Source organism: Equus quagga, chromosome 1 (assembly GCF_021613505.1).
Source record: "Equus quagga isolate Etosha38 chromosome 1, UCLA_HA_Equagga_1.0, whole genome shotgun sequence".
Taxonomy (NCBI): Eukaryota; Metazoa; Chordata; class Mammalia; order Perissodactyla; family Equidae; genus Equus; species Equus quagga.
Window position 1 is genome coordinate 172113552 of NC_060267.1, and position 26811 is coordinate 172140362.

Genomic DNA, 26811 nt, shown 5'->3' on the forward strand with positions numbered 1-26811 from the left:
AAACCATGTATAAAGTAGAGGAAGATGGACATGGATGTTAGCTCAGAGCCAGTCTTCCTCAGCAAAAAAGAGGAGGATTGGCACTAGTTAGCTCAGGGCTAATCTTCCTCAAAAGAAAAAAAAAAGTTATGGAACACCTGCCTCATCCCAGTTTTTATCAATGATGGGGCCCCCACCCTGCCTTGCTCAAGGCCCTGAAGGACCAGTAGTCCTCATTATGCATAGAGGAGTTAGGGAGGACCATTTCCTGAGGGTCTGAAACAATAGTAAAAAAAAAAAAAACACAACTCCTAGCATCTCCAGTTAACACTTGGAATACATTGCTTCACAAAAATAACACTGTAAAGGATAGATACCATCGTGTAATACTAGAGGTTCAACTATGTTATGGTTTAAAAACAGCTCTACTATTGGAAAGTAATTACCTTGGGTAAGATTATTTACAATTATTTAAAAATCTATTATATAAATGTAAAATTAAATAAATTACCAAAACTCATCCCTTTAGGTTGGGGAAAGCTATGAAAGTAAATAGAGGAGGGAAACCTGACTCAGCCTTATAAATAATGAAAGCAGTGCTGACTAATTAATTGCCTGCCTGCTGCCAAGACTACTGAAATCCCTTCTGCGTTTTTACATTCTATGTATTTCACATGCCGACAGAGTGTTTTCCTGTGGATTAACAGGAGGCTACTCTTCTATAAATTTCCACCCACAGCTTGTGCCTGTAGAATCAGAGTACAAACTTTGCACAGAAGCACTCTGCTTCTCAAGGTGGTCAATTTATTGAAGACACAGTTTATATTCTTTCAGACCAGTTCACTAAACTAGCAATGGGATAGGGTTGGTGAACAAGCCAAAAACGTATTACTTTTCATTCCATTAACTTTTCTTCTAGACTACTAAAAAGAAGAATTAGGATTGTGAAATTCACACATCCCTACACTTGCTCACACACATTGAGCTGATACTACGTAGTATTAAGTTACACTAGTGGCTTTCTTCTACCAAATGGAGGATGTTGAGTTATATCTGACAAGGCTTTAGATTCCCTCATGGAAATAACAGAAGTGTGCTAAATTTCTGAACGTAAAAATTTCTATCCATAGGGTTAAATAAAGAAATATTAAGCATAAATTAGCTCATTCTATTTTCTGACAGTTCACATAATAAACCTCAATCTCAAGTATCATTTAAGAGTACAGCCAGAAATTTTTTCTATTTTAATTCTATACAAAATAACATGATGCATTTCTTGGTGGAGGGTGCGTTTGGGAGGCACTTAGAACTAACTGCACAGGACCCAAAGGATGGAAGCAAATGTGCGAACTAAACAATGCTTATATTTTATATTTCACCTTACCGAGGTTCACAGGAGACTAAGCCTGAATTTAAATAAATAAGTGGTTAGAAGATTATGTCAGAACAATTAAAACCAATCTAAATGACAAAAGTAGTTCCTTTTCAGGGTAAGTACATTCATGTGATCTAACTATGGAAATAGTTTAAATGAAGGACATAATATAATTATGTAACATGATTCAAAAAATTAAGACACTAGAAATAAACTCAAAAGAAATCCTTTCTACACTAAATTTGAGAAGTAAAATAAAATCAAAGATTTAAAATAAATGTCTTTCTTGACAAAATTTTTAAAGTCATTATAGATTTACCAAGAAAACTTTTAAATTGTAAAAGTTCAATTCAAATAAGTAAACAACTTGGTTATCTTAATAAGCCAAACATCATCATTCTAATTAAAAACAATTTCAAGGATCTTTCTATAGAGCACTGATGATCAACTGAATTTTAACAGGCCAGTGCTTTCTTCAATTTAATTGAAAAAGTGAATCAAGGAGCTAAAACTTGGCAGTCTTTCTGGAGCAAAATTCTTTTCCTTTCTCTATTCTGCCTAGAGGCAAACATTCATCAACACTGCCCAACTGAAATGAATGTCAAAATTGATCTGAATGATTTATGCTCTAAATCCCAGAATCCCAGAATCTGGGATTTCCTTTTTTTTTTTTAAAGGAAGATGGTCCCTGAGCTAACATCCATGCCTATCTTCCTCTACTTTATATGTGGGATGCCTACCACAGCATGGCTTGTTAAGCGGTGCATAGGTCTACTCCCAGGATCTGAACAGTGAACCCTGGGCCAGCAAAGCAGAGCCCACAAACTTAACCGCTATGCCACTGGGCTGGCCCCAAAGATGGGATTTTTAAATCTTAAAACGTTCTGATGTATCATTTAAGAGTATATGTAACAGTTTAAAATCTCAACATTTCTCCTGCAGAAAATTATCCAATCTATAGAAATATACCTATGTACAAAAGGACAATTTACATGAAATCAGCAAAGTAGTATATACTCCCAACAGGAGTTTCAGAAATGATATTTTGTTACCTGAGCAACATCCTCAAGTTTATTCCACTTGATTGACAGCAATAATTTTGGCAGTGACTGTGGGAAATTCTCTCTGCAGTCTTGTCTCAAAGTCCAAATAAGATCCATTTCATTCTCACACAGTTGAGACAAGGGATCCCTGTCCAAGATTTCTTTGAGTACAGCAAGAAACTTTTTTCCACCTCGACTCTAAGAAAGCAAAATTACTCATTATAGAACTACACAGTGTAAATATCACTGGCAAACATGTAGCAAACTTACATACAATAAACTTATTAAAAATTTATGAGCTTTAAAAAAATCCAATTTCTTAAAAATAATTAATAAATGTTGATCCTCTTCTTAAAGCTTTTATTTCTGAATATTAAATTTCTAAGCTAAGGATGAAGGAAAGAATTATTCACAACTGGTTCTAAAAAAGAAAAAAGAATACTGTTTTTTTAAAAATCCATGTGCAAACACTAGGTGGCAGAATTGCCACTTGGATTTAAAAGTCATTTATCATTTGAACTGAATTTTCTTTCCTTCCTTCTTTAATTTTCAATTTCTATAAACAAACAAAAAACAGAGATGAACCAAACATATATAGTATAAAAAAAGGGTAATAGGTACCTTCTTGGCTCACAGACATAAAACTATTTAGATTAAGAATTGAATCCGGCTAAAATTGAACATTAAAAAAATACAGTTAACTTATTTTCCTTCCCGATGCTTTTAAGAATATACTAAAACAAAGAAAATGGTCCATGCTACTTTTTTAAATCTAGATTCTGAACTGCACTAACATTAAAAGAAAGAGGTGCATTTCCCTATACTTGAAAAACTATACCATTTTGGCAAAACCACTTTGATTCTATAAGGATTTATATTCTATTGCTGTATTATTTTGTACTTGACATTATTTTAACTGGGATTTCATATAAACATTAAAATAAATAAAATAGGAGGAGGCGGAGCAAAATGGCGGGGTGAGCTGACCCCAGACTCTCTCCCCTCCAAAATACAACCAAAGAAACAGAAAAACTGAATTTCAACCAATGACCCCTAATGCCAAGACCGAAAGAGACCTACAGAGTAACAAGACAGAGATCGAGAGGCTGTAGCCGCCCTCGGAGGAGCTGGAAGGGGTAAGAGAGAACTTCGCTCCCTCTCCTAGAGGGTGGGATTGCGGCTGCTGGTGAGGGAACAAGCGGGAGAGGAGCCACGCGACCAGGGGATCATCCAGGACCGCCACTGGTGCAGTGGAAACCTGCTGAAGGGGAAAGCTTCCGTGTGCGGGGATCCCATCAAGCCAGGGCCCGGGAAGACCAGAGAGCAACAGCTGATCGAAATGCAGATTGGCGCTAGAGAGAAACTGCCCCTCCACCGGCTCCAACCAGCACTGGGTGCCGCCATCTTGGCTGAACGCAGAGAGCTCAGAAAGCGTGGCTCTCGACCCCCATCTAGTGGCGACAGGCTGTAACTGCAACCGAATACTACCATCATGCACAAAAACCGCTCCTCTACCATTCAGCAATTTATAAAAGCTCCAGATCAGAAGGAAAACAATAAAAACACAGAAGAAAGTCCTGAGGACTTGGAATTAGGTAAACTAAGTGAAAATGAGTTCAGAGTAGCTATCATCAAAAAACTCAATAAGGTACAGGGAAAGATAGAGAAACAAGTCAATGAGTTCTGGAGTTACTTCACAAAGGAGATTGAAACTATAAAGAAGAATCAAACAGAAATACTAGAGATGAAAAATAAAATGGACCAGATAAAACAGAAGATGGATTCCCTGAATGCGCGTGTAGACACCATAGAGGAGAAAATTAGCATAATAGAAGATAGACAGGCTGACTGGCTCCAGACAGAGGAAGAAAGAGAACTAAGGATTAAAAAGAATGATGAAAATATCAGAGAAACAGCGGATTCAATGAGGAGAAAGAATTTAAGGATCATAGGAATTCATGAGAATGTGGAAAAGGAAAATGGAACAGAAAGTGTGCTTAATGAAATTATAGAAGACAACTTCCCAAATCTAGGGATTGAGGGAGAAATGTGTGTGAAGGAAGTTTTCAGATCTTCTAGATTTGTCAATGTAAAAAGACCTACTGCAAGGCATATAGTAGTAAAAATGGCCAAAAAGGAAAGACAAAGAAAGAATACTCAGGGCAGCAAGACAGAAGAAAATAACCTACAAAGGAACTCCTATCAGACTTTCAGCGGATTTCTCTACAGAAACCTTACAAGCTAGGAGAGAATGGAGTGACATATTCAAAACTTTGAGAGATAAAAATCTTCAGCCAAGACTACTCTAGCCAGCAAAAATATCCTTCAGATATGAGGGAGAAATTAAATCTTTTCCAGACAAACAAAAGTTAAGGGAATTTGTAACCAAAAGTCCTCCACTACAAGAAATCCTCAAGAAGGCTCTCATACCCAAAAAAAGAAAAAGGGAGAAAGGGGTCACAAACCACAAAGTAAGGAGACAGATAGATAGAACAAGAATAGGATAGCAAATGTTCAACTATAGCATTAGGATAAAGGGAAGGAAACCACCACAGCAAAGACGATCTTCTCACTCTAACTACAAACTCACAACACGAGTTGGAATAAGAAATGAAAATAATAATTTAGGAGGGGAAGAGGAAAGGGACTAAATCAGTCTAGGCCAAGTAAGTAAGAGACCACCAGAGAATAGACTATATTATACACGACATTCTAAATACAAACTTCAGGGTAGCCACTAAACTAAAAAACAGAACAGAGCCACAAAGCATAAATAAGGAAAAATCTAAGAAACCCAGCATAAGACACTGCTGTAGTCAATGGGTAGGCTAAAACACACAGGACGAGAAACAAAGGTAACGCAGGAAAACCAGATAACGAGTGACAGATTGACAGCATTAAGTCCACATGCATCAATAATCACCCTCAATGTAAACGGATTGAACTCGCCAATAAAAAGACACAGAGTGACAAAATGGATTAAAGAACAAGATCCAACAATTTGTTGCCTCCAGGAAACACACCTCAGCCCCGACAACAAACACAGGCTCAGAGTGAAGGGGTGGAAGACAATACTTCAAGCTAATAGCAAGCAAAATAAAGCAGGTGTGGCAATACTTATATCAGACGAAACAGATTTCAAAATAAGGCAGGTAAAGAGAGACACAGAGGGACAATATATAATGGTCAAAGGGACACTTCATCAAGAAGAAATAACGCTCACAAATATCTATGCACCCAACATAGGAGCACCAAAGTTAATAAAGCAACTATTAACAGACTAAAGGAAGACGTTAAAAACAACACAATAATAGTAGGGGACCTCAACACCCCACTCACATCGATGGACAGATCATCCAGATAGAAAATCAACAAGGAAATAGTGGAGCTAAACAAAAAACTAAAACAAGTGACTTAATAGACATATATAGATCACTTCATCCTAAAACAGCAGAATACACGTTCTTCTCAAGTGCACGTGGAACATTCTGAAGGATAGACCATATGTTGGGAAACAAGGCAAGCCTCTACAAATTTAAAAAAATTGAAATAATAACAAGCATCTTCTCTGATCATAATGCTATAAGGCTAGAAATTAATTACAAGAAAAAAGCTGAGAAAGGCACATGGATGTGGAGACTAAACCATACGCTACTGACCAAGCAATGGATCACTGAAGACATTAAAGAAATCAAAAAAAACCTGGAAACAAATGAAAATGATAACATGCCATACCAACTCATATGGGATACAGCAAAAGCTGTATTAAGAGGAAAATTCATCGCAATACACGCACATCTTAACAAACAAGAAAAATCCCAAATAAGCAATCTTAAACTACACCGAACTGAATCACAGAAAGAAGAACAAACAGAGCCCAAAGTAAGCAGAAAGAGAGAAATAATAAAAATCAGAGCAGAAAATAAATGCTGTTGAAACTAAAAAGGCGGTAGAAAGGATCAATGAAACAAAGAGCTGGTTCTTTGAGAAGATAAATAAAATTGACAAACCCCTAGCCAAACTTACAAAGACAAAAAGGGAGAAAGCTCAAATAAACAAAATCAGAAATGAAAGCGGAGAAATAACAACACACTCTGCAGAAATACAACAGATTATAAGAGAATACTACGAAAAATTATATGAAAACAAAATGGATAACCTAGAGGAAATGGATAAATTCTTGGACTCCTACAATCTCCTAAAGCTCACTCAAGAAGGAGCAGACAATTTGAACAGACTAATCACAAGGAAAGAGATTGAAACAGCAATCAAAAACATCCCAAAGAATAAAACCCCAGGACCAGATGGCTTTCCTGGGGAATTCTACCAAACTTTCAGAGAGGATTTAATACCTATCCTTTTCAAGCTATTCCAAAATATTAGGGAGGATGGAACACTTCCTAACACATTCTATGAGGCCAACATCACGCTGATACCAAAGCCTGACAAGGACACCACGAAAAAAGAGAACTACAGGCCAATATCACTGATGAACATAGATGCAAAAATTCTAAACAAAATTTTGGCAACCAGAATTCAGCAATTCATCAAAAGGATCATACATCATGATCAGGTGGGATTCATACCAGGGACACAGGGATGGTTCAACATCCACAAATCAATCAACGTGATACACCACATCAACAAACTGAGGAATAAAAACCACATGATCATCTCAATAGATGCAGAGAAAGCATTTGACAAGATCCAACAGCCATTTATGATAAAAACTCTGAACAAAATGGGCAGAGAAGGTAACTACTTCAACACAATAAGGACCATATATGACAAACCCACAGCCAACATCATACTCAATGGGCAAAAGCTGAGCGCCATCACCCTGAAAACAGGAACGAGATAAGGATGCCCTGTATCACCACTCTTATTTAACATAGTACTGGAGGTCCTGGCCAGAGCAATGAGGCAAGAAAAAGGAATAAAAGGAATCCAAATAGGGAGGGAAGAAGTGAAACTCTCACTGTTTGCAGACGACATGATCTTATATATAGAAAACCCCAGAGAATCCATGGGAAACTCTGAGAAGTAATCAACAACTACAGCAAAGATGCAGGGTATAAAATCAATTTGCATAAATCAGTAGCATTTCTATATTCTAATAACGAGCTAACAGAAAAAGAACTCAAGAACACAATACCACTCACAATCGCAACAAAAAGAATAAAATACCTCAGGGTAAATTTAACTAAGGAAGTGAAGGACCTATACAATGAAAATTACAAGGCCTTTCTGAGAGAACTGGATGATGACATAAGGAGATGGAAAGACATTCCATGTACATGGATTGGAAGAATAAACATAGTTAAAATGTCCGTTCTACCTAAAGCAATCTACAGATTCAACACTATCCCAATCAGAATCCCAAAGACATTCTTTACAGAATTAGAACAAAGAATCATAAAATTCATATGGGGCAACAAAAGACCTGAATTGCTAAAGCAATCCTGAGAAAAAAGAACAAAACGGGAGGCATCACAATCCCTGACTTTAAAACGTACTACAAAGCTACAGTAATCAAAACAGCATGGTACTGGTACAAAAACAGGTGCACAGATCACTGGAACAGAATTGAAAGCCCAGAAATAAAACCACACATCTATGGACAGCTTATCTTCGACAAAGGAGCCGAGGGCATACAATGGAGAAAAGAAAGTCTTTTCAACAAATGGTGCTGGGAAAACTGGAAAGCCATATGTAAAAGAATGAAAATTGACCATTCTTTTTCACCATTCACCAAAATAAACTCAAAATGGATCAAAGACCTAAAGGGAGACCTGAAACCATAATGCTTCTAGAAGAAAACGTAGGCAGTACACTCTTTGACATCAGTATTAAAAGGATCTTTTTGGACACCATGTCTTCTCAGAGAAGGGAAACAATAGAAAGAATAAACGAATGGGACTTCATCAGACTAAAGAGCTTCTTCAAGGCAAATGAAAAGAGGATTGAAACAAAAAAGCAACCCACTAACTGGGAAAAAATATTTGCAAGTCATATATCTTACAAAGGCTTAATATCCATAATATATAAAGAACTCTCACAACTCAACAACAAAAAATCAAACGACCCGATCAAAAAATGGGCTGGAGACATGAACAGACATTTCTCCAAAGAAGATATACAGATGGCCAATAGGCACATGAAAAGATGCTCATCATCGCTGATCATCAGGGAAATGCAAATCAAAACTACACTAAGATATCACCTTACACCCATTAGAATGACAAAAATATCTAAAACTAATAGTAACAAATGTTGGAGAGGTTGTGGAGAAAAAGGAACCCTCATACACTGCTAGTGGGAATGCAAACTGGTGCAGCCACTATGGAAAACAGTATGGAGATTCCTCAAAAAATTAAAAATAGAGCAACCATACGACCCAGCTATTCCACTACTGGGTACCCATCCAAAGAGCTTGAAGTCAGCAATTCCAAAAGTCCTATGCACCCCAATGTTCACTGCAGCATTATGTACAACTGCCAAGACATGGAAGCAACCTAAGTGCCCATCAACAGATGGATGGATAAAGAAGATGTGGTATATATATACAATGGAATACTACTCAGCTGTAAAACAGAACAAAATCATTCCATTTGCAATAAAATGGATGGACCTTGAGGGAATTATGTTAAGTGAAATAAGCCAGTTAGAGAAGGATAATCTCTGTATGACTCCACTCATATGAGGAATTTAAAAATGTGGACTAAGAGAACAGATGAGTGGCTACCAGGGGAAGGGGGGGGGTGGGCACAAAGGGTGAAGTGGTGCACCTACAATACGAATGACAAACATTAATGTACAACTGAAATTTCACAAGATTGTAAGCTATCATTAACTCAATAAAAAATAAATACATAAAATAGTCATATTACAAATTTCCTAAAGTAGTGAGATTCAGAATAGTGTATGCATATGTAAAAAAGAATGGGGATGACATGATTATCTATGTAGAAAATCTGAAAGAATCAATAAAAACACTATTGGAACTAATAGGAAATTAAAGCAAGGTTGCAGGATACAACCTTGGTCAATATGCAGAGGTCAATATGCAAAAGTATATCGCTTTCCTACTTATCAGCAATAAAAAGTGGAATTTGAAATTAAAAACACAATACCATTTACATTAGCATCCAAAAATATGAAAACTCAGGTATAAAACATATACAAGTCCTACATGAGGATAACTAGAGAATTCTAATGAAAGAACTCAAAGATCTAAATAAATGGAGAGATATTCCCAAGATAGGAAAACTCAATATTGTCAAAATGTCAGTTCTTTCCACTACATCAATAGATTCAATGTAAACCCAATCAAAATTCCAGTAAGTTATTTTGTGAATATCAACAAACTGATACTAAAGTTTATATGGAAAGGCAAAAGACCCAGAATAGCCAATACAATACTAAAGAAGAACAAAGGTGAAGAATTGATACTACCAGACTTATGTAAAAATAAGCATGAAAAGCAAAAGTATAAAACTCCTCAAGGATAACAAGAGAAAATCTAGATGACCTCAGGTTTGGCAATGACTTTATATATATAACGCTAAATGCATGAACCCTCAAAGAAAGAACTGATAAGCTGGACTTCATTAAATTTAAAATTATCTGCTCTGTGAAAGACACTGTCATGAGAATAAAAAGACAAGCCATAGACTGGGACAAAATATTTGCAAAATGACATATATGATAAAGGATTGGTATCCAACATATACAAAGAACTCCTAAACCTCAAAAATAAGAAAATAAACCACCAGACAAAAACATAGGTCAAAAACCTGAACAGACACCTCACCAAGTAAGATCTACAAATGGGAAATAAGCATATGAAAAGATGCTTAACATTATATGTCATCAGGGAAATGCAATTTAAAACAACAATGAGATATAACTACACATCCATCAGAATGGCCAAAATTCAGAACACCAACAACACTAAATGCTGTCGAGGATGTAAAGCAACGCTCATTCACTGCTGGTAGGAATATAAAATACTACAACCACTTAGGGAGACAGTTTAGCGGTTTCTTACAAAACTAAACATACTCTTACCAGGCAATCCAGTAATCACTCTCCTTGGTATTTACCAAAAGGAGGTGAAAACTTAGGCCTCCACAAAAACTTGCACATAGATGTTTACAGCAGCTTTATTCAAAACTGCCAAAATTTGGAAGCAACAAAGATGTCCTTCAGTGGGTGAATGGATAAACTGTAATACATACAGACAATGGAATACTTAGCACTAAAAGGAAGTGAGCTATCATGCCACAAGAAGACATGGAGGAACCTTAAATGCATACGACTAAGTGAAAGAAGCCAATCTGAAAAGGCCAGATACCGTATGATTCCAACTATACAACATCTGGAAAAGGCAAAAACTATGGAGACTGTAAAAAGACCAGTGGTTGTCAGGTAGGAGAATGAACAGGCAGAGCATAAAGGATTTGCAGGGCAGTGAAAACACTCTGTATGATATTATAATGATAAATGTATGTTGTTAAACATTTGTCCCAACCCATAGAATGCAAAACAACAATGTGAAACCTAACATAAACTATGGACTTTGGGTGATTATGATGTGTCAATGTAGGTTCATCCTTGGTAACAAATGTACCATTCTGGTGAGTGATACTGATAACGGCAGAGGCTATGCACGTGTATGGGCAAGGGACATATGGGAAATCTCTGTTCCCTTTCTCCCAATTTTGTTGTGAATCTAAAAATGCTCTTTAAAAAATAGTCTTATTTAAACACACAGACACACACACACACACACAAAGACTTTATATATGATTATAGTGGTTTTATATTCAGAGCCTCAACTTAAAAAGGATATCCTCTATTTTATAGGTATGACTGGGTTTCTCTGAAAAATGATCATGAAAAGTCATCAGAATTTGAAAATCAAACTACTACACTTACGTCTTAAAATGAAACCTGTTACTGCAAATAACACAGAGTATAACTTCTTCATGTCAAAGAAAGGCAGACTGCTATTAAGTTCAATACTGCAAAAAGCTAGCAGACATACTGTAATTTTGTGGATCAAAATTAGACTTTATAGACCTACTGTAAGTAAATATCCTGAAGACCTAGGAGTAAACTAAGAGGGAAGAGCAGGGGGTTAGCTGTATAATTGTAGTGTGATTGTTTACTGAGCTATGAACAGCACAGCATCGAATAATGCCAAGGTGAAAACAATCAACTATCAGAAATGTGGCAGGAAGCCCAAGAAAACACAGAATCATACATTCTTTTACAAAACCCAAAACAAACAGTAATGAAAAATTATATTGTACAGCATAACTGGTGTACTTATACACATGTTCAAATACTTGAAATAAAATAAGATAATGGAAGATAACAGTGGGAAGCAAAGAAAATTAACACCCATATTCTCTACTGTGTTTTTCTTTACGTTTACCTTTTTCAAAATCATACACATGTTAGAATAGAAGAGTACTCACCAAAATAAAACAAAACATATATAACTTGCTATAAGCACATGAGAAATATACTATGGCTCCTTACCCTTCCCTATGGAAAGCACTGGAAAACTCATATGTCATAACCAAAGGGGCTGGAGACTCAGGCAGCATGTTAGCAGTGTGCTTGCCAAGGAAAGAATTAACTACATGTTGGCTAGGATAGGGACTTCACCAACACGCAGCTGGGAATGAGACAGCACAGGAAGTCAGGGCTCGTGGGACAGGGACTAAGAAGATGGTTACATGATTGGGAGATTGATTACAAATAGGAGATGAAGAAATAAATATATTGAGGTTAATAGGAATCCAGATGTCTGTCAGAAAAGGGAATTAAAAATATGGAAAGGCAACGCTTAGAAAAAAATCCTGTGGTGGTGGATCCAAATTAGAGGCATTGATAAGAACTCATGGCTTTTAATAGAAAGATAGAGAAATCTATCTCTGGGGTTATATATGAGCATACCCAGTGCCTAGCTCTCAGATTCTGAATACTTTTCACAAATAAAAGGAATCTGGACTCCCTGGAGAAATGGTTGATTCCAAAGCTGGGGCAGGGAAAATGTTAGAGGAGCCTGGAACACTCTGTTGTACCAGCAAGAAGGAAATGCTCAAAGAATGATAGAGACATGTCAAAATGACAGGAGAGAGCTTGAATGGGCTGTCACTGGCCAAATCTGGGTCATTTTGAACATCAAAATAAATGATAGTAACCAATTATAAGTCATTCAATAAAACAGAAATCATGGGGGCTGGCCCCAGGGCCGAGTGGTTAAGTTCACGCCCTCCGCTGCCGGCAGCCCAGGGTTTCACTGGTTCGAATCCTGGGCGCGGACATGGCACTGCTCATCAAGCCACGCTGGGGCAGCGTCCCACATGCCACAACTAGAAGGACCCACAACGAAGAATATACAACTATGTACCGGGAGGCTTTGGGGAGAAAAAGGAAAAAATAAAATCTTTAAAAAAAAAAAATAGAAATCATGAATCCATACTACTATAAGTTAAAAAAAATGAGTTAAGTAAATAAATGAGGTAGTCAAGAAACCTCTACCCTATGGCATCAGCCAACTAATAAATCCAACAGGAAAAACAAATTTGAAAATCAGCACTTAGCAAACTATTGTAATAATACTGATTCAGGCAAGATGGATTAATAAATATTAGAACAAGTGGGTGAAAGTTTGACGTAAAATATCCTCCCATAAAATACTCATTAACTTTATAGTAGAAAAACCTAGTAGACACTATCCTAATCAAGTAATAACAATTAACATCAATAGTAATGAGACAAACTGACACAGCTCACCTCCTGATAAAATGCAGTAAGAACACTCCACCACTTCTACGGTATTCATGCTAAAAATGCATAGCTAGAATCTGATCATGACAAAACATTAGGCAAATCCAAATTGAGTGACATTCTACAAAGTAACTGGCCTATATTCTTAAAAAATGTGAAAGTCAAAGATAAGAAAAGACTGAGGAGCTGTTTTAGAACAAAGAAAACTAAAGACACATGGCAATGAAAGTAATCCTCAGTTGGATCCTGGACCTATAAAGGACATTATTGAGACAATTCGCTGAATTTGAATGTAATGTGTGGATTAGACAATAGAAGTGTATCAATATTATTTCCCTGATTTTTATGAATGGATTCTGGTTAAGTGTGGGAATGTCCTTGTTTTTAAGAGATACATACTGAAGAATTAAGGGGTAAAAGGGCATGATGTATACCACTTAATCTCAAATGATTCAGAAAAAAATGCATACACACACACATAAATTGATAAAACAAATGTGGTAAAATGTCAACAGTTGGGGAAGCTGAAAGAAGGCCATATGGGAATTCTTTGTACTCTTCTCGCAAGTTTTCAGTAACTTTGAAATACTTTTTTAAACGTTTGATATTTCCTTTCCCTAAAACTGAAGGCTGTCAAGATTCTGAATCATTCTACTAAGAAAACATTCTAGGTAGATCCCTAGAACCTCTGCACTAAAGACTGCATTCTCCTCTGCATTCTCCAAAGCCAGCCATGAAGATTTTGTGCCTGAGATTCTGCAGTATGAAAATAAGACAAACTTTATTTACAACACAGATGTTTTAGATTAGAGCAGCATTTTTCAGCCTCGGTGCTATCGATATTTTGTTGTAGGAGGATGTTCTTGTGCATTGTAGAGAGTTGAGCAGCAGCCCTGAGCTCTACTCAATAGATACCAAAAGCACCCTCCCCTGAGTTGTGACAACCAAGAAAATCTCTAGACACTTTGCTAAGTGAACTCAGTCACAAGATAAAATAATGTATGATTCCATTTATGAGGTATTGTTAAATTCATAGAGACAGAAATTAGAATAGTGGATGTCAAGGGCTGAGGGAAGGGGAAAATGGGGAATTGTTTAATGGATGTAGAGTCTCAGTTTTGCAAGATAAAAAAGTTCTGAAGATCAGTTGCACTTAATGTGTTAAGGATATTCACAATATACTTAGTGTACTTTAAGTGTACACTGACCTGTACACTTAAAAATGATGGTAAATTTTATGTTATGTGTATTTTACTACAATTAAGTTTTTTTTTTAATTCCAAGAGCAGATTTAAGTCCCTTAGTAAGATGATGGTAAAGTTGCCTGAGGAATTGTATGTGCACATAATATATATATATATATACATAATATATCTTTAATATATATACCTATAAATGTACACACACACACACAAACAATTCAACAAGTCAACTTACCATGATCTTATTAAGGAATGTAACCTGCTCTTGGCATGTACGTGAATAGTGGACTATAACAGTGGAATGAGAACAAGTTCTCTTCATTCCTCTCATTCAAAAGAAACAAGTGTCAGAAAAGATAAACATCTTTTAAAAAATACTAATCAGTAACAGCTCTGGAAAAGAGAAAGAGTATCTAACACAGGAATCCTTCAATGAAAGAAAGCAGATAGAACCAGGGATCAGATCTGCTAAGATCCATGTAGTAGTAAGAAACACAGCTCTAGGGGAACACAGCTCAGAATCAAAGGATACAAGAGGTGAGAGGAGGCCAGGGAGAATTATCAGGAAGATCATCAAGGGATCAGCAGGTGGAGCAGCGGCTTTGATCAGGCATGCCCCTTCCTCTGTGCTGAGCTGAAACAGCAACGGCACTGACCCCAGACTGAAGTGAGGAGCATGGGTACTGAGACCTAGGGAACCACTTAATCCCAGAAGGTATAGAAATCTTCACATACAGGAGACCCCAGCAGTCAACACAGTCTACTCTAACTCCTACAGTTACTGAAAGTAGGTTACAGGGAATAGGCAGACAACCAGAGAGTCAGAAATATAAAAAGAGCTCAACTAAGAATCATCAAACATTTGAGAAAAACCAATATGAAGAAAGACAGATGCCAAAAGAAGCAAGACCACTTTAAAAACAAGATTATTTAATTCCTCAGAGAGAACTAAGGTGACTTTATAGTCACAAAAAAGAAATAATCAGAAATCTTTTAAAAGATTACTGAAATTTAAAAAGCAAACAAACCCGAACCTGACTAGTAACAAGGGAATGCAGGTTAAAGTTATGTGACACCATTTTCTTATCCACCGGATTGACATATTAAAAGGGTTGGCAGAAATGCAAAAATATAGGAACTCTTCCACAATGTGGGCAGGGTTGTAAATTTTACATCTTTCAGGCTATGCAATTTGGCAAAATTCTTATGAAAAAGGCACATATCTTTTGATCTAATAATTTCATTTCTAGGAATACATCCTACAAAATACACAAATGTAAAAGGAAGAATGTACAAAATATTCATTGAAACACTGTTTTAGTAGAGAATATTTGGACATAAGCAAAACATCCATGAGTAGGAGTATGTATGTTTAATAACTAATGGTTACTAATAATTAATCCCATGGAATGTTAAGAAGGCTTTAAAAAGAGAGAAGTGGACCTCTTCATGAAGACACGACAAGATCCACAAAATGCATTAAAAGAAAAAGGGAAAAATTATGTACATAAAGATCTCATTTATTTAAAAAAAGGACATACATATTTACACATAAAGGTATCTAAGTGCATATATAGTATTAAGTTGGATAGCTTGTAGCTATCTATTAGCTAGCTATTTACACAGCTATCTCTGAGGAGGAAAGCAGGTGGGGATTACAGAAAAAAAACTTTCATTTTTGGTTTCACAATTCATTAATTGTACTATGTGCCCAATGGAAAAAAAAAAAAAAAAGTAGGGCCAGCCCTAGTGGCCTAATGGTTAAGTTTAGCGCCACCCCACTTCAGCGGCCTGGGCGCAGACCTACACTGCTCTGCTGGCAGTCATGCTGTGCAGGTGGCCCACATACTAAAAAATAGAGGAAGATAAGCATGGATGTTAGCTCAGGGTAAATCTTCCTCAGCAAAAACAAAAGTACATCAAACCTGGGTAACAATACTGCATCCTCAGCAAGGAGAAAACCCTGTAATCTAGTAGTGGATTCCAGTAGAAATAGTAAAACTTAATTTATGTTTCTGATGTTCAACAAGCAATACTAAGACTAATAAAAGGTAACTAAAAAGAGGCATTAGAATGAAGATATCCCTATATAACTGTTACCTCTTAAACTTAAACTATATGATCTGTTTCACTAATTGCCTGACAAGCTGATAAGTGTATAGTCGTTATAAACTTCTTTTGTTTCATTAAAGAGAACCACTCAAAGTATTTGTAGTAGCAGATGACTTGCCCTGCGGGGCTATGGAAGTTTCTGAGAACTCTAATGGCAAAGCAGAAGAACAGACTAGGCCAGGCATTTCTGAACTAGCCAACGTGAAACAGTGCTGTGATTTTGTGCAAACGACAAAAACATATACATCATCTCCATCGTGCCTCCTGGCCCCTATATAATTACCATTCTATGTAGAATGGCTTTACTGAAGACACTTAAAAGTTGTAAACTGATGACACAAAGAGAGAATATCAGATTAGAACTCAGCAACGTTTTAAACTAGAAAAAATTTTAAATTAAAAAGTATAGATAGTAGAAATAATATATATATTGCAAGCAAGGTAAATAAAGTAACTATTTTGTAGTCTCTGGGCAGAAACAATGGGAACAGTGTGAGTGGCAGAGACTGCTGTTTCTCCCTGAATATGCATTCTCCTCCTCTTGCTTTAGTAACTAGAATCTCTTACTCTTAGCACATGACTGCCCAGCTAAAGACTACAATTCCCAGGCTCACTTGTTGTTAGGTATGGCCATGTGACTAAGTTCTGGCTAACGATATGTGACAGAAATGAGACACATTAATGATATTCTCAAAAAGAATGTGTGTGGTCTCTAGTCGTGCTTTTCCTGTTCCTGCTGGCTGGGATGGAGCAATGTAGGAAGCTCAAGTGCCAATATTAAACCATGAGATAGACACTACATGTTAAACATGGCAAAGCACCAAGATGGAAGAAACCTGGGTCCCCACCACTGAGAAGCCTGGCCTGATTATATCTGCTGTTACATGAGAGAAATAAATAAAATTAGAGCTTCCTCCTTCAACTGAATAACAACAGTTAATCTATGAGGTGTCTAACATCTCTTACACACTAGCTATTGAACTCATGCCTGTATCAGAAAACGGCTTACCACTGAACACACACCACCTACACACAGCTGCTACTTAACAAAACATTAGTATGTACATATGCACACTCACCGACTGTTCTTGCATATGACTATGGTCTTCTGAAAGTTCATTACCATAAACGAGATGAAGGTAACTAATAATGAGCACAACTTTATAATAAGAAAGGGCCATTTTAAAACCTTGATACTTACTGATACATTAGCACTATCACTGCTTGCAATCTCAGCTGCCTTTTCGATAATCTGTTCAAAAAAAAATTTTTAATTAAATTTTGGCCGCATATTTGTAAAATTTTAAGTGTAAATCACTACACTTGTACTTAGACTACAAGGAAGTAATATGGTCTGTCATTTCCACTCTTTATAATGTAAACATGAATTTCTAATGCAAAACAATATTATGCAGTGATTCCCAATGTTCACACTCTTGACCACTGGTAAACCATGGTATTACTAAAAGGGACTGTGATTCATAGGATGCACTAAGACTGTCTGTACATAGAATAAGTAGTGGCTAGCACATGTACATGAAAAAAGTATTTTAATATAGATAAATGTATTCTGGTTAAGAAAATGCAGCTATGTAAGAGTTACTAAAAATAGAATGTTTTTGTCATTTGTCATTATGTTTTTTTCTGAATTAACAGATATCAAAAGTAGAAGGAATGTCAAGAGAGAGCCTAAAAATATTTTTAAAATTCATTAAGTTCAAAAGGGACTCTGATTCTTGAAAAGAATGAAGCAAATTCTTGAATAATTAAGCAATAACCATTAAAATTGATTTGAAAAGCAAAATGTTTGCAAGTGAGTACAACAAAAAAAGTTACATTAAATAAAACGAATGAGAAATTTCACTCTATATCTGTATTATTTGATTTGTTTTTACAAAGATAATATATAAATTGTACAATTAAAGGAAAATGACTAAGTATAAACATATTTATACATATTTAAAGACTAAAATCTCCATCCCAAGTTGATCTTCAAAGACAGACTCTCCAAAGGATTTTATAAAGGCAAAAGGAAAGTTTAGTGACCATTGTAGATTAAGCAAAGCTGAAATAAAACATTTTAAAGAAACTGGACTTTTCTTGAAGTATTAGATTGAAATACTTATAATTTCACAGTATGTTATATTATAAAAATACCTCAAAAAGCATCTCATTTGATCCAAAATGAACTATACCTGATTGTTGACATAATTAAACACAAAAATAGTCAGAGCTAGAACTATTAAATGTATCACAGATAGCTACGCATCATGGAAAACTTTTATTCTAAGGAAGAAAGCCATGGCATAAATGTAATTGATGAATCAAAAGGTACATTTTTCTACTCAATGTACACTAAAGTATACAGCTCCTGACATATTTGAGATTTCTATTGTAATAATCACAAAATTTAATTTGGTTGTATATTATTGATCAGAAAAACAATTTAGAAGAACTTTAAACAAAAAGCTACTTCTTAGGTGAGTAAAATTCAATTAAAATGAAAGTAAAGGAAGAAACATTGAGTCACATAAATTTAATTTACATACAACCTTAAAAATCTACTCTATACAGGTCTGGTAGTGCTGAACGTTAAAATACAATTAAGTGAACAGGTAGATTAATCTAAATATTACTTAGTATAATACCAAATTTTAAAGCTAGCTTGTTCTCAAATGGATTAAAGAAATAAAAGAAACTTCTTGTTTATTATCTGAGAATTTGCCCAAAGATTTCCTCACAAAAATCAGTATCAATCACAGCAGAAACAAAGATGCCAAAAATGAAGATACACAACGCTTAGCCCTCTTAGCATGTAAATTATCAAAGCCCTATTTTCAGCCCCTAACAGATACTCTCCTCATTCCCAAGACAGGTAGTTTGTATACTAAGGCAATGTGTTTTACAAACAAAAGTCCTTGCTGTAGATTCTACAAAAATAACAGTACCTTAGGAAGTCATACTAATATTAATATTCAACAAAAATCATCTTCGAATACCAGCTCTAACACAGCAGTGATTATGTCTTTAGTCTCTGAACCAACATGCTGGGCATGTTTTACTGTATCCACATGTTCAGAGTTACATATGAATGCGTGTATAGCCCTTTTAAGTTGAAAAGGACCCTCAGAGAACAACTATGATGTCCTCATTTTATAAATGAGAAACCTGAACTCCAGAGATGCCATGTCTCCCCTGGTCAGAGACAAAGCCAGGACTAAACAGAGTTGGCTCCCTGTTCAGTGATCTTTCCAGTGAACCCAGCTGTCAATGTATTTGACATTTTGAAAGAGAAATAGAGAGCTTAAACTATAAACACAGAGCCAGAAACTAATAATTCAATTATTTCATGCATAATGGCCCTTTAAATAATCAGCTTACCTTATCGAAGGGAGGGTAATAATAAGGTTGCTTTTTATTCTCTGGGAATTTGATATGCAAAGCTGTTGCATTTTCAGTATATGGATTTGTTTGAACAGTTCCCATTGGATTCAACATTTCTTCAAGTTCATCTAAAAAATGCAAATAATTTTGATGCTTAAGAAAATGTTTTTGAAACTTAACTAAGAAATTTAATGTACTCCAACCACAAAAATTACTTAAAAAGTGTGTCATCTAAGGAAGTTTAGTAGACATTTATATCAGTAAGCCTTGAATTTTCTGTTAATGCTTGGCACAAAATTTGAATATGAGTTTATATACATCTTTGCAACTAGAAAGTTAACAAAAATTAATGGCTACCTCACCTCTTTAAATCTGTTACGTATTCTCAATCTTGGAAAAAACTTAATTGGAACTGCTCTCCCTCCATCAAAATTAGGTGGCCCATAGAAAATGTTATTATTTCATTACTGTACAGTCATGCACCACATAACGACATTTGGGTTAATGACGGACCACATATATGATGATGGTCCCCTAATACTAGGACCATACAGGGGCCAGCCTGCTGGCATAGTGGTTAAGTTCACATGCTCTTCTTTAGCAGACCGGAGTTCATAGGTGCAGATCTTAGGCGTGGACCTACACACCGCTCATCAGGCCATGCTGTAGCAGCATCCCACATACAAGAAACAGAGGAAGATTGGCACAGATGTTAGCTCAGGGCCAATCTTCCTCACAAAAAAATTTAGTATATATAGTGTGTAGTAGGCTACACTACTATAGTTCACACAACAAAATCACCCAAGAATGCATTTCTCAGAACGTACCCCAGCGTTAAGTGACACATCACCATATATAGATTTCTTAATCACATGTAATCTGATTTCCACGGTCATCACAATACCCAAACTGATATGTTGACAATCATCAATGACACTCCTTTTAATAAATCTAATGTTGTTAATGTTCCTTTATTATCCCGTAGCTGCTGATACAGTTAACCTTTTCTGGTAATTTCTGTAACCTTCTCTGGTAGTTTCTGTAACACTCTATTCAAGTGGAACTCCTTTAATCTCGCCAACTGCTTCTCTCTTCAGTGCCCTCCCTCTTCTTCTCTACCACTCGAAACATGGTCCATTCATAGGACTGTGCACGGGAATCTAAAAATTTCAATGTTGTCGTAAAACCCTGGAGCTCATATAACTTTCTCATTTCACAGATAAGTAAACTGTGAAGAGACATAAACTCAAGAAGAGAGAACAGTTAGCATTACAATCTCAAGTCTACCCTCTCCAAACTAAATTCTCTTTCCCTTTACTGATTTTTAGCACAGCTGCTCTCTCTGTACTTCCTGAGGAAATAAAAGACAAAAGTCCATTCGGTCTAGGTTTAACGTCCAGATAGTATGCGCACTCATAATTATCTCCCAAAGCTAGAAAATCTTTACAAAGTATTTACAAGTTTCAGCTCCATAATTAATCCTTTGCTGCTCTTGTTTAATATTCTCACATCTCACAGATTCCATTTTCACCTGAACAGAAGCAATTCTCCTAATTTATACACCTCTAAGGCTGATATCTCAGCAAATTATAATCCTATACTTGCTATCCAATAGCATTATACTTATTTGTCCTTCAAATGTAACCTACCTGAAGTCAAATGTTAGCATTTTTGTATTCCTATCAGCCCCAAACATGTAAAGGTAATCTTGGTTAAAAGTGACCACAAATAAAGACACTTTTGGAGAGTACAAATTGGTACAATCTCTATTGGAGAGCAATTTGTGATTACTGATCAAAATTAAAACTGTATGTATTCAGGGGCTGGCCCCGTGGCCGAGTGGTTAAGTTCGTGCGCTCAGCTGCAGGCGGCCCAGTGTTTCGTTGGTTCGAATCCTGGGCGCGGACATGGCACTGCTCATCAAACCACGCTGAGGCAGCGTCCCACATACCACAACTAGAGGAACCCACAACGAGAAATATACAACTATGTACTAAAGGAAAAAATAAAAATCTTTAAAAAAAAAAAAAACTGTATGTATTCTTAGACTCAATAAATCCACCTCTGGAAATTTATCTTAGATATATACCCACACATAAGCGAGGTTATTCATTATAACACTGTTTATAACATCAAAAGATAACTCTGCTTTAAGCAGCAGCAGTAAGACTCTATGTAGATAGACAAGGTTAAAAGTGCAAAGAGCAGAACATGGCACAAAACGTGGTATTTTGCGGAAGAATAGGGAGAAAAACAGAAATCTACATTTGTATTTCCTACCGTATACATGAAGAATTCTGGAAAGATACAAAAGCAACCAATAAAAGTGGTTACATATCTTTTAATGATGACATAGGGACTCTAGATTATAGAGTAGTTCCTTTGTTTCTGGCTTGATCCTATTGAGATAAATATGATAATTCTAGAGTTGATACATGCAGGGCAAATGTGTTCATTTATTATTTTTCATCTTACATTTTGTTAAAGACTAAGTCAGGTTCATGGCATGCCAAGTGAATACCACCAAAAATTTTTCTAAAAATACAAGTCAAGTTGCTTGGTGTTGTGGAAAACATGTGTGAATCTAAATTAAGATTTTCAAAAAAGTATACTGGTGAAATGCATAATTTTTACTCAGTAAAACGACAGTTCCTCTTAAGAAATGTGTAAATGCACACTGCTCTTCTATATTTGGAGAATAATGTGATTAGTGAAAATTATTGGAGGTATATGCAGGAAAGGGTAGGAATAAAACAATATACACACACACAAAGTATTAGAATGTGAGGAGTTTATAAATATGTTCACGGATAACTGATTATCCAAGAACACTTTCTCATGTAGCAACCACTAACAGATGAACATTTTCAAACGCCTGTCACCCACAAAATAATTTAAAAATGCAAGTACACAATTTTACTAACCAACCAACCATGAAGACAGAAAAAAAAGAAAACAACTGTTATAACGCACAGTTTACACTAAAATTTCCAACATTTGGGAAAGCAATATGTGATAATGGAATGAGTCAAGCAGTTTTCTGTACAAATCTTAAGCTTGAACCAATTATATAACAATGACTAATTTCTTATCTCTGAGCTTCACTTTCCTCATTTGTAAAATGGGGATAAAACCATCTCCCCCTGAGTGTACTCTGATTAGTATTTGAGAAATACAGCATGTGGATGTTGCTCCTCTTAGCTCAAATTTCAGGCTAAAGTCAACTAAAGAACAAGTGTTTTGTCTATTCCTCCCACAGTGGTGCATGTTCATTCTATTAGTGTAGAAATTTAGTACAATTAGGAGCAATACAGGTTGTTATAAAGAAGACATTATTTCTTAGGAAAATTTCTCAAAAACCTATAAAAACAAAATGTTTAAAGAGAGAACACATGCATTGACATAACAAATATACTCAAATACAAATCACTTTTTTTTTTTTTTTTTTGGAAACCTGTTTTAGAATAAACAAAGACACGAAATAATGGTTTCTTTACTAAATGGAAAAAAGAGTGACTCATAAAGAAACATTAGCTACTCCACATGCCAAAAGTTACTCTTTAACACTAAGGATTCAGATGTAATTCTCACCAGGAAATGAAGACCAGCTGTGCAATATTACGTCTCCAGATCTCAATTGTCCTTTAAAGTCAAAAACCATCGTATTTACCCATGCTACTGGATAATGCTGTTGAAAAAGATAACATTGCACAAATATGTTAAGAATGAACTTTAAGGTGTGAACATGTACATGCTTTGTGTTCAATAATGTTAGTTCTACAAATTTCTACAGTTCTAGATGATTCCCAAAACACCAGTGAAAATAAAAAGATATCCATAGGGAAATGTTCAACATCTTTATAATGATTCCAGAAAACCCAAAAGTCAATTAATGTCTCACAATAAAATAGTATATCCAAAAAACAGAATTGTATAGCCATTGACAACAGTGAGGAATTTTTAATGATTCAAGAAAATATGTGTGACATAATGTCAGGTTGTATGTTTTATAAGCTTTCAAAGCATACAAATCTTAACATAAGAGAAGGCCAAGTCTTCAGGTATTACAGAATTTATTTCTATTTCTAAAAAGGAAGCACCAAGCTAATGGGACTTTTATGTAGACGCTCAGACACTCAGACTAATTAACTTGGTCACAGTTTATCAAAAAACCTTATAAATACTCGAATGCTTTGAGTAAAATTCTGTATCAGTGGAAGAAAAACACTAAGGAAGCAACTCTTCTGTGACTTTTTAGACATTAAAATTTATTTTTTTAAAAAACCTATGATAATTACCAGAGGAAATGCTTTCATTCTCATGTTAAGAATGAAAGAATACAAATTCACATAGATAAATATAGTAACCAATTTTTCTTAAACGTATAAAACTCATGTCCCCATCCCTTAAAAAAACTTTTTATAAACTAAGAAAAAAATGAAAAAGACTAGACTAAAAATATAAAATGGAAGATGAGAATATCAGAAAAGATCCACCGTCTTTTATCCACATTTTCAAAATCCAAAAAACTCTGAAAATTAAAGTTTTTTTGGTAACTCATTTGACAGTAAAACATGGACAGAAATAACATGAAGCTAATTAATAGTCATTTGTCTCATTTATTTTGAATTTCCATGTATTTCACTGGTAGATATTGATGTGTTTGACTACAGATTTGTGTCCCAGACCCTCCAAGGTGTGTTGAGTGAGAAATCAATGACCTTTCTAAAATGTGCAAAATTCTGAATTTTGAAACATATCTGGCACGTGGAATTTTCATGAAGGGACTGTGGACCTGTACATATCCGGCACCTGGAATTTTTGTGAAGGGACTATAGATCTGTAATTTTTTAAATCTCCTCATTCTTTTTTAACTATATATGCTAAAAAGTATTACATTTATAACACTTATAGTATATTTACTAAAATAAATTTGCCAAAAGAAGAAACGAATGAACAGGACATAAAAATGGAGATTTATTGTCTTTTTGAAATCACTTCTTAGGGATCAAAGTTATATGATTTAATTTTACTTCTATTATTCAATTTTTTCAAAGGGTCTTAAAATTATTCCATTATAAAAATTTTTTCAGATGTTAGTATATAAGTATATAATTACCACTTTCCCAGATTTCCTGATGGTCTGATATTTAGAGGGATTAATAGTTTTAGTTGATTTCTTTGTTTTCACTTTATCCAAAACTGCATAAACTGCAAAACATAATCGAGCCATTCGTGGCAGGTCACAAGTATTAATATCAAATTCCAGTGGTTCATTCCAAATGTGATCATTTTTCCCTGATATCTCTGAGCTTACGATGGTTTTACACAGAAGTTCAGTACCATGAAAAAGGCCAGCTCTGACGTGAACCTGTAACGAGAGAGACAAAAACAAACACAGAATCATGAATATTGCACCACTGAAACACCTCTATTTTGGAGAATGAAGAAACATATACTGGGAGAAGCACACCAACTCTAAAAAAGCCTACCTGTCCACAGAACCATCAGACTGAAATTAATCAGTAAATTATTCACATTTTAAACTGTTAGCTTAACCTATTTTTCACTTACTGCGTAGGCCATCTAAAAAATACCAGGGGTCTCAATGGTATAAATGGGTCTAAAGAAACCAAAACTATAAGTATAAAAACTACTATCATATGCTTGCTTCCACTGACTTCATTTACTCGGGGCCTTGTCTTACTCTTCTGTATAGTTGAGAAAGCAGATGCAGACAAAATGTCTCCAAAGTCTCTCTCTACTTCTTAATAATTTATGAATTTGTCATTATAAGCCTAGAGCCAACTAAAGCTATTCTAGCCATAGTTACGATTATGCTACAAATCGCTGTCTTTCATTTTTTCCTAAAGACTCAGGTCCAGAGTGAAGCAAGACATATGTAAAATGTCCCAGAAAATTTTACTCAGTCATTTATATAGTTTTTTTAAAAGACATGACTAATTATCTCCAATTTAAAAATGAGCAGTAAAAGTAGAACTAAAAACAGTACTAAAGCACAGAAACTAACTCAATGACATACTTTAAGGTAAAAGCATTTTAAGGTAAAAGGTTTTTATATTGATTTATTCAGATGTGACATTAGTCAACCAGTCACATCTGAATTAGCATTAGAATTCTAAAACTAGAGTTAGAACTCTGAATTAGAATTAGAATCAGAGCACACAGTAGTACTCAATAAATATTTACTGAACGAATGAATACATATGTGCAATTACTAGGTTTGTCTTTCTTTAATTTAAAAAAGCTTATCAAGGGGCTGGCCCCGTGGCCGAGTGGTTAAGTTCGCGCGCTCCGCTGCAGGCGGCCCAGTGTTTCGTTAGTTCGAATCCTGGGCGCGGACATGGCACTGCTCATCAGACCACGCAGAGGCAGCGTCCCACATGCCACAACTAGAAGAACCCACAACGAAGAATACACAACTATGTACTGGGGGGCTTTGGGGAGAAAAAGGAAAAAATAAAATCTTTAAAAAAGCTTATCAATAAAAATTTTGACTTGTTAAAAGAGTGACTATCCTAATTTTGAAAATGAAGCTAAACCCAAGAATCTCTTATCCAAAGATATTAAAACACAGTAAATTGTAATACAAAATTTTAAATATTGATACCATTAATTTTTTAAATTATTATAAATATTCATAATATATTACAATTATATGAGTTTAAAACCTATTAAGATAATTTAAATGATGTTATACTGGCATAAAAAGAACTACAGGCTAGTAAACTAAACACTTCATAATATAACAGGGTAAGGATGGCTTACTTTAATAAATAGTATTCAGTAATCTAACTCCTGCAAAATAAACATAGATGGATTAAAGGGTTAAATATTTCAAAATCATTAAAAAGATAATTAAAAAGAAAAATTATTAAAAAGCTGTCAG

At 35.3% G+C, this 26811-nt stretch overlaps 1 protein-coding gene across 1 annotated transcript in view; it reads right to left on the minus strand.

Moving 5' to 3' along the window:
• The window catches only part of PIK3CB (phosphatidylinositol-4,5-bisphosphate 3-kinase catalytic subunit beta), a 168879-nt gene that overhangs the window by 42794 nt on the left and 99274 nt on the right, over window positions 1–26811 (minus strand). The window contains exons 8-12 of the mRNA XM_046666294.1: window positions 25021–25272; window positions 23493–23589; window positions 19899–20029; window positions 17719–17769; window positions 2407–2595 (exon numbers count right to left, since the gene is read on the minus strand). Coding sequence (XP_046522250.1) covers window positions 2407–2595; window positions 17719–17769; window positions 19899–20029; window positions 23493–23589; window positions 25021–25272 — 720 coding nt within the window. The remainder of the gene's footprint in view (window positions 1–2406; window positions 2596–17718; window positions 17770–19898; window positions 20030–23492; window positions 23590–25020; window positions 25273–26811) is intronic.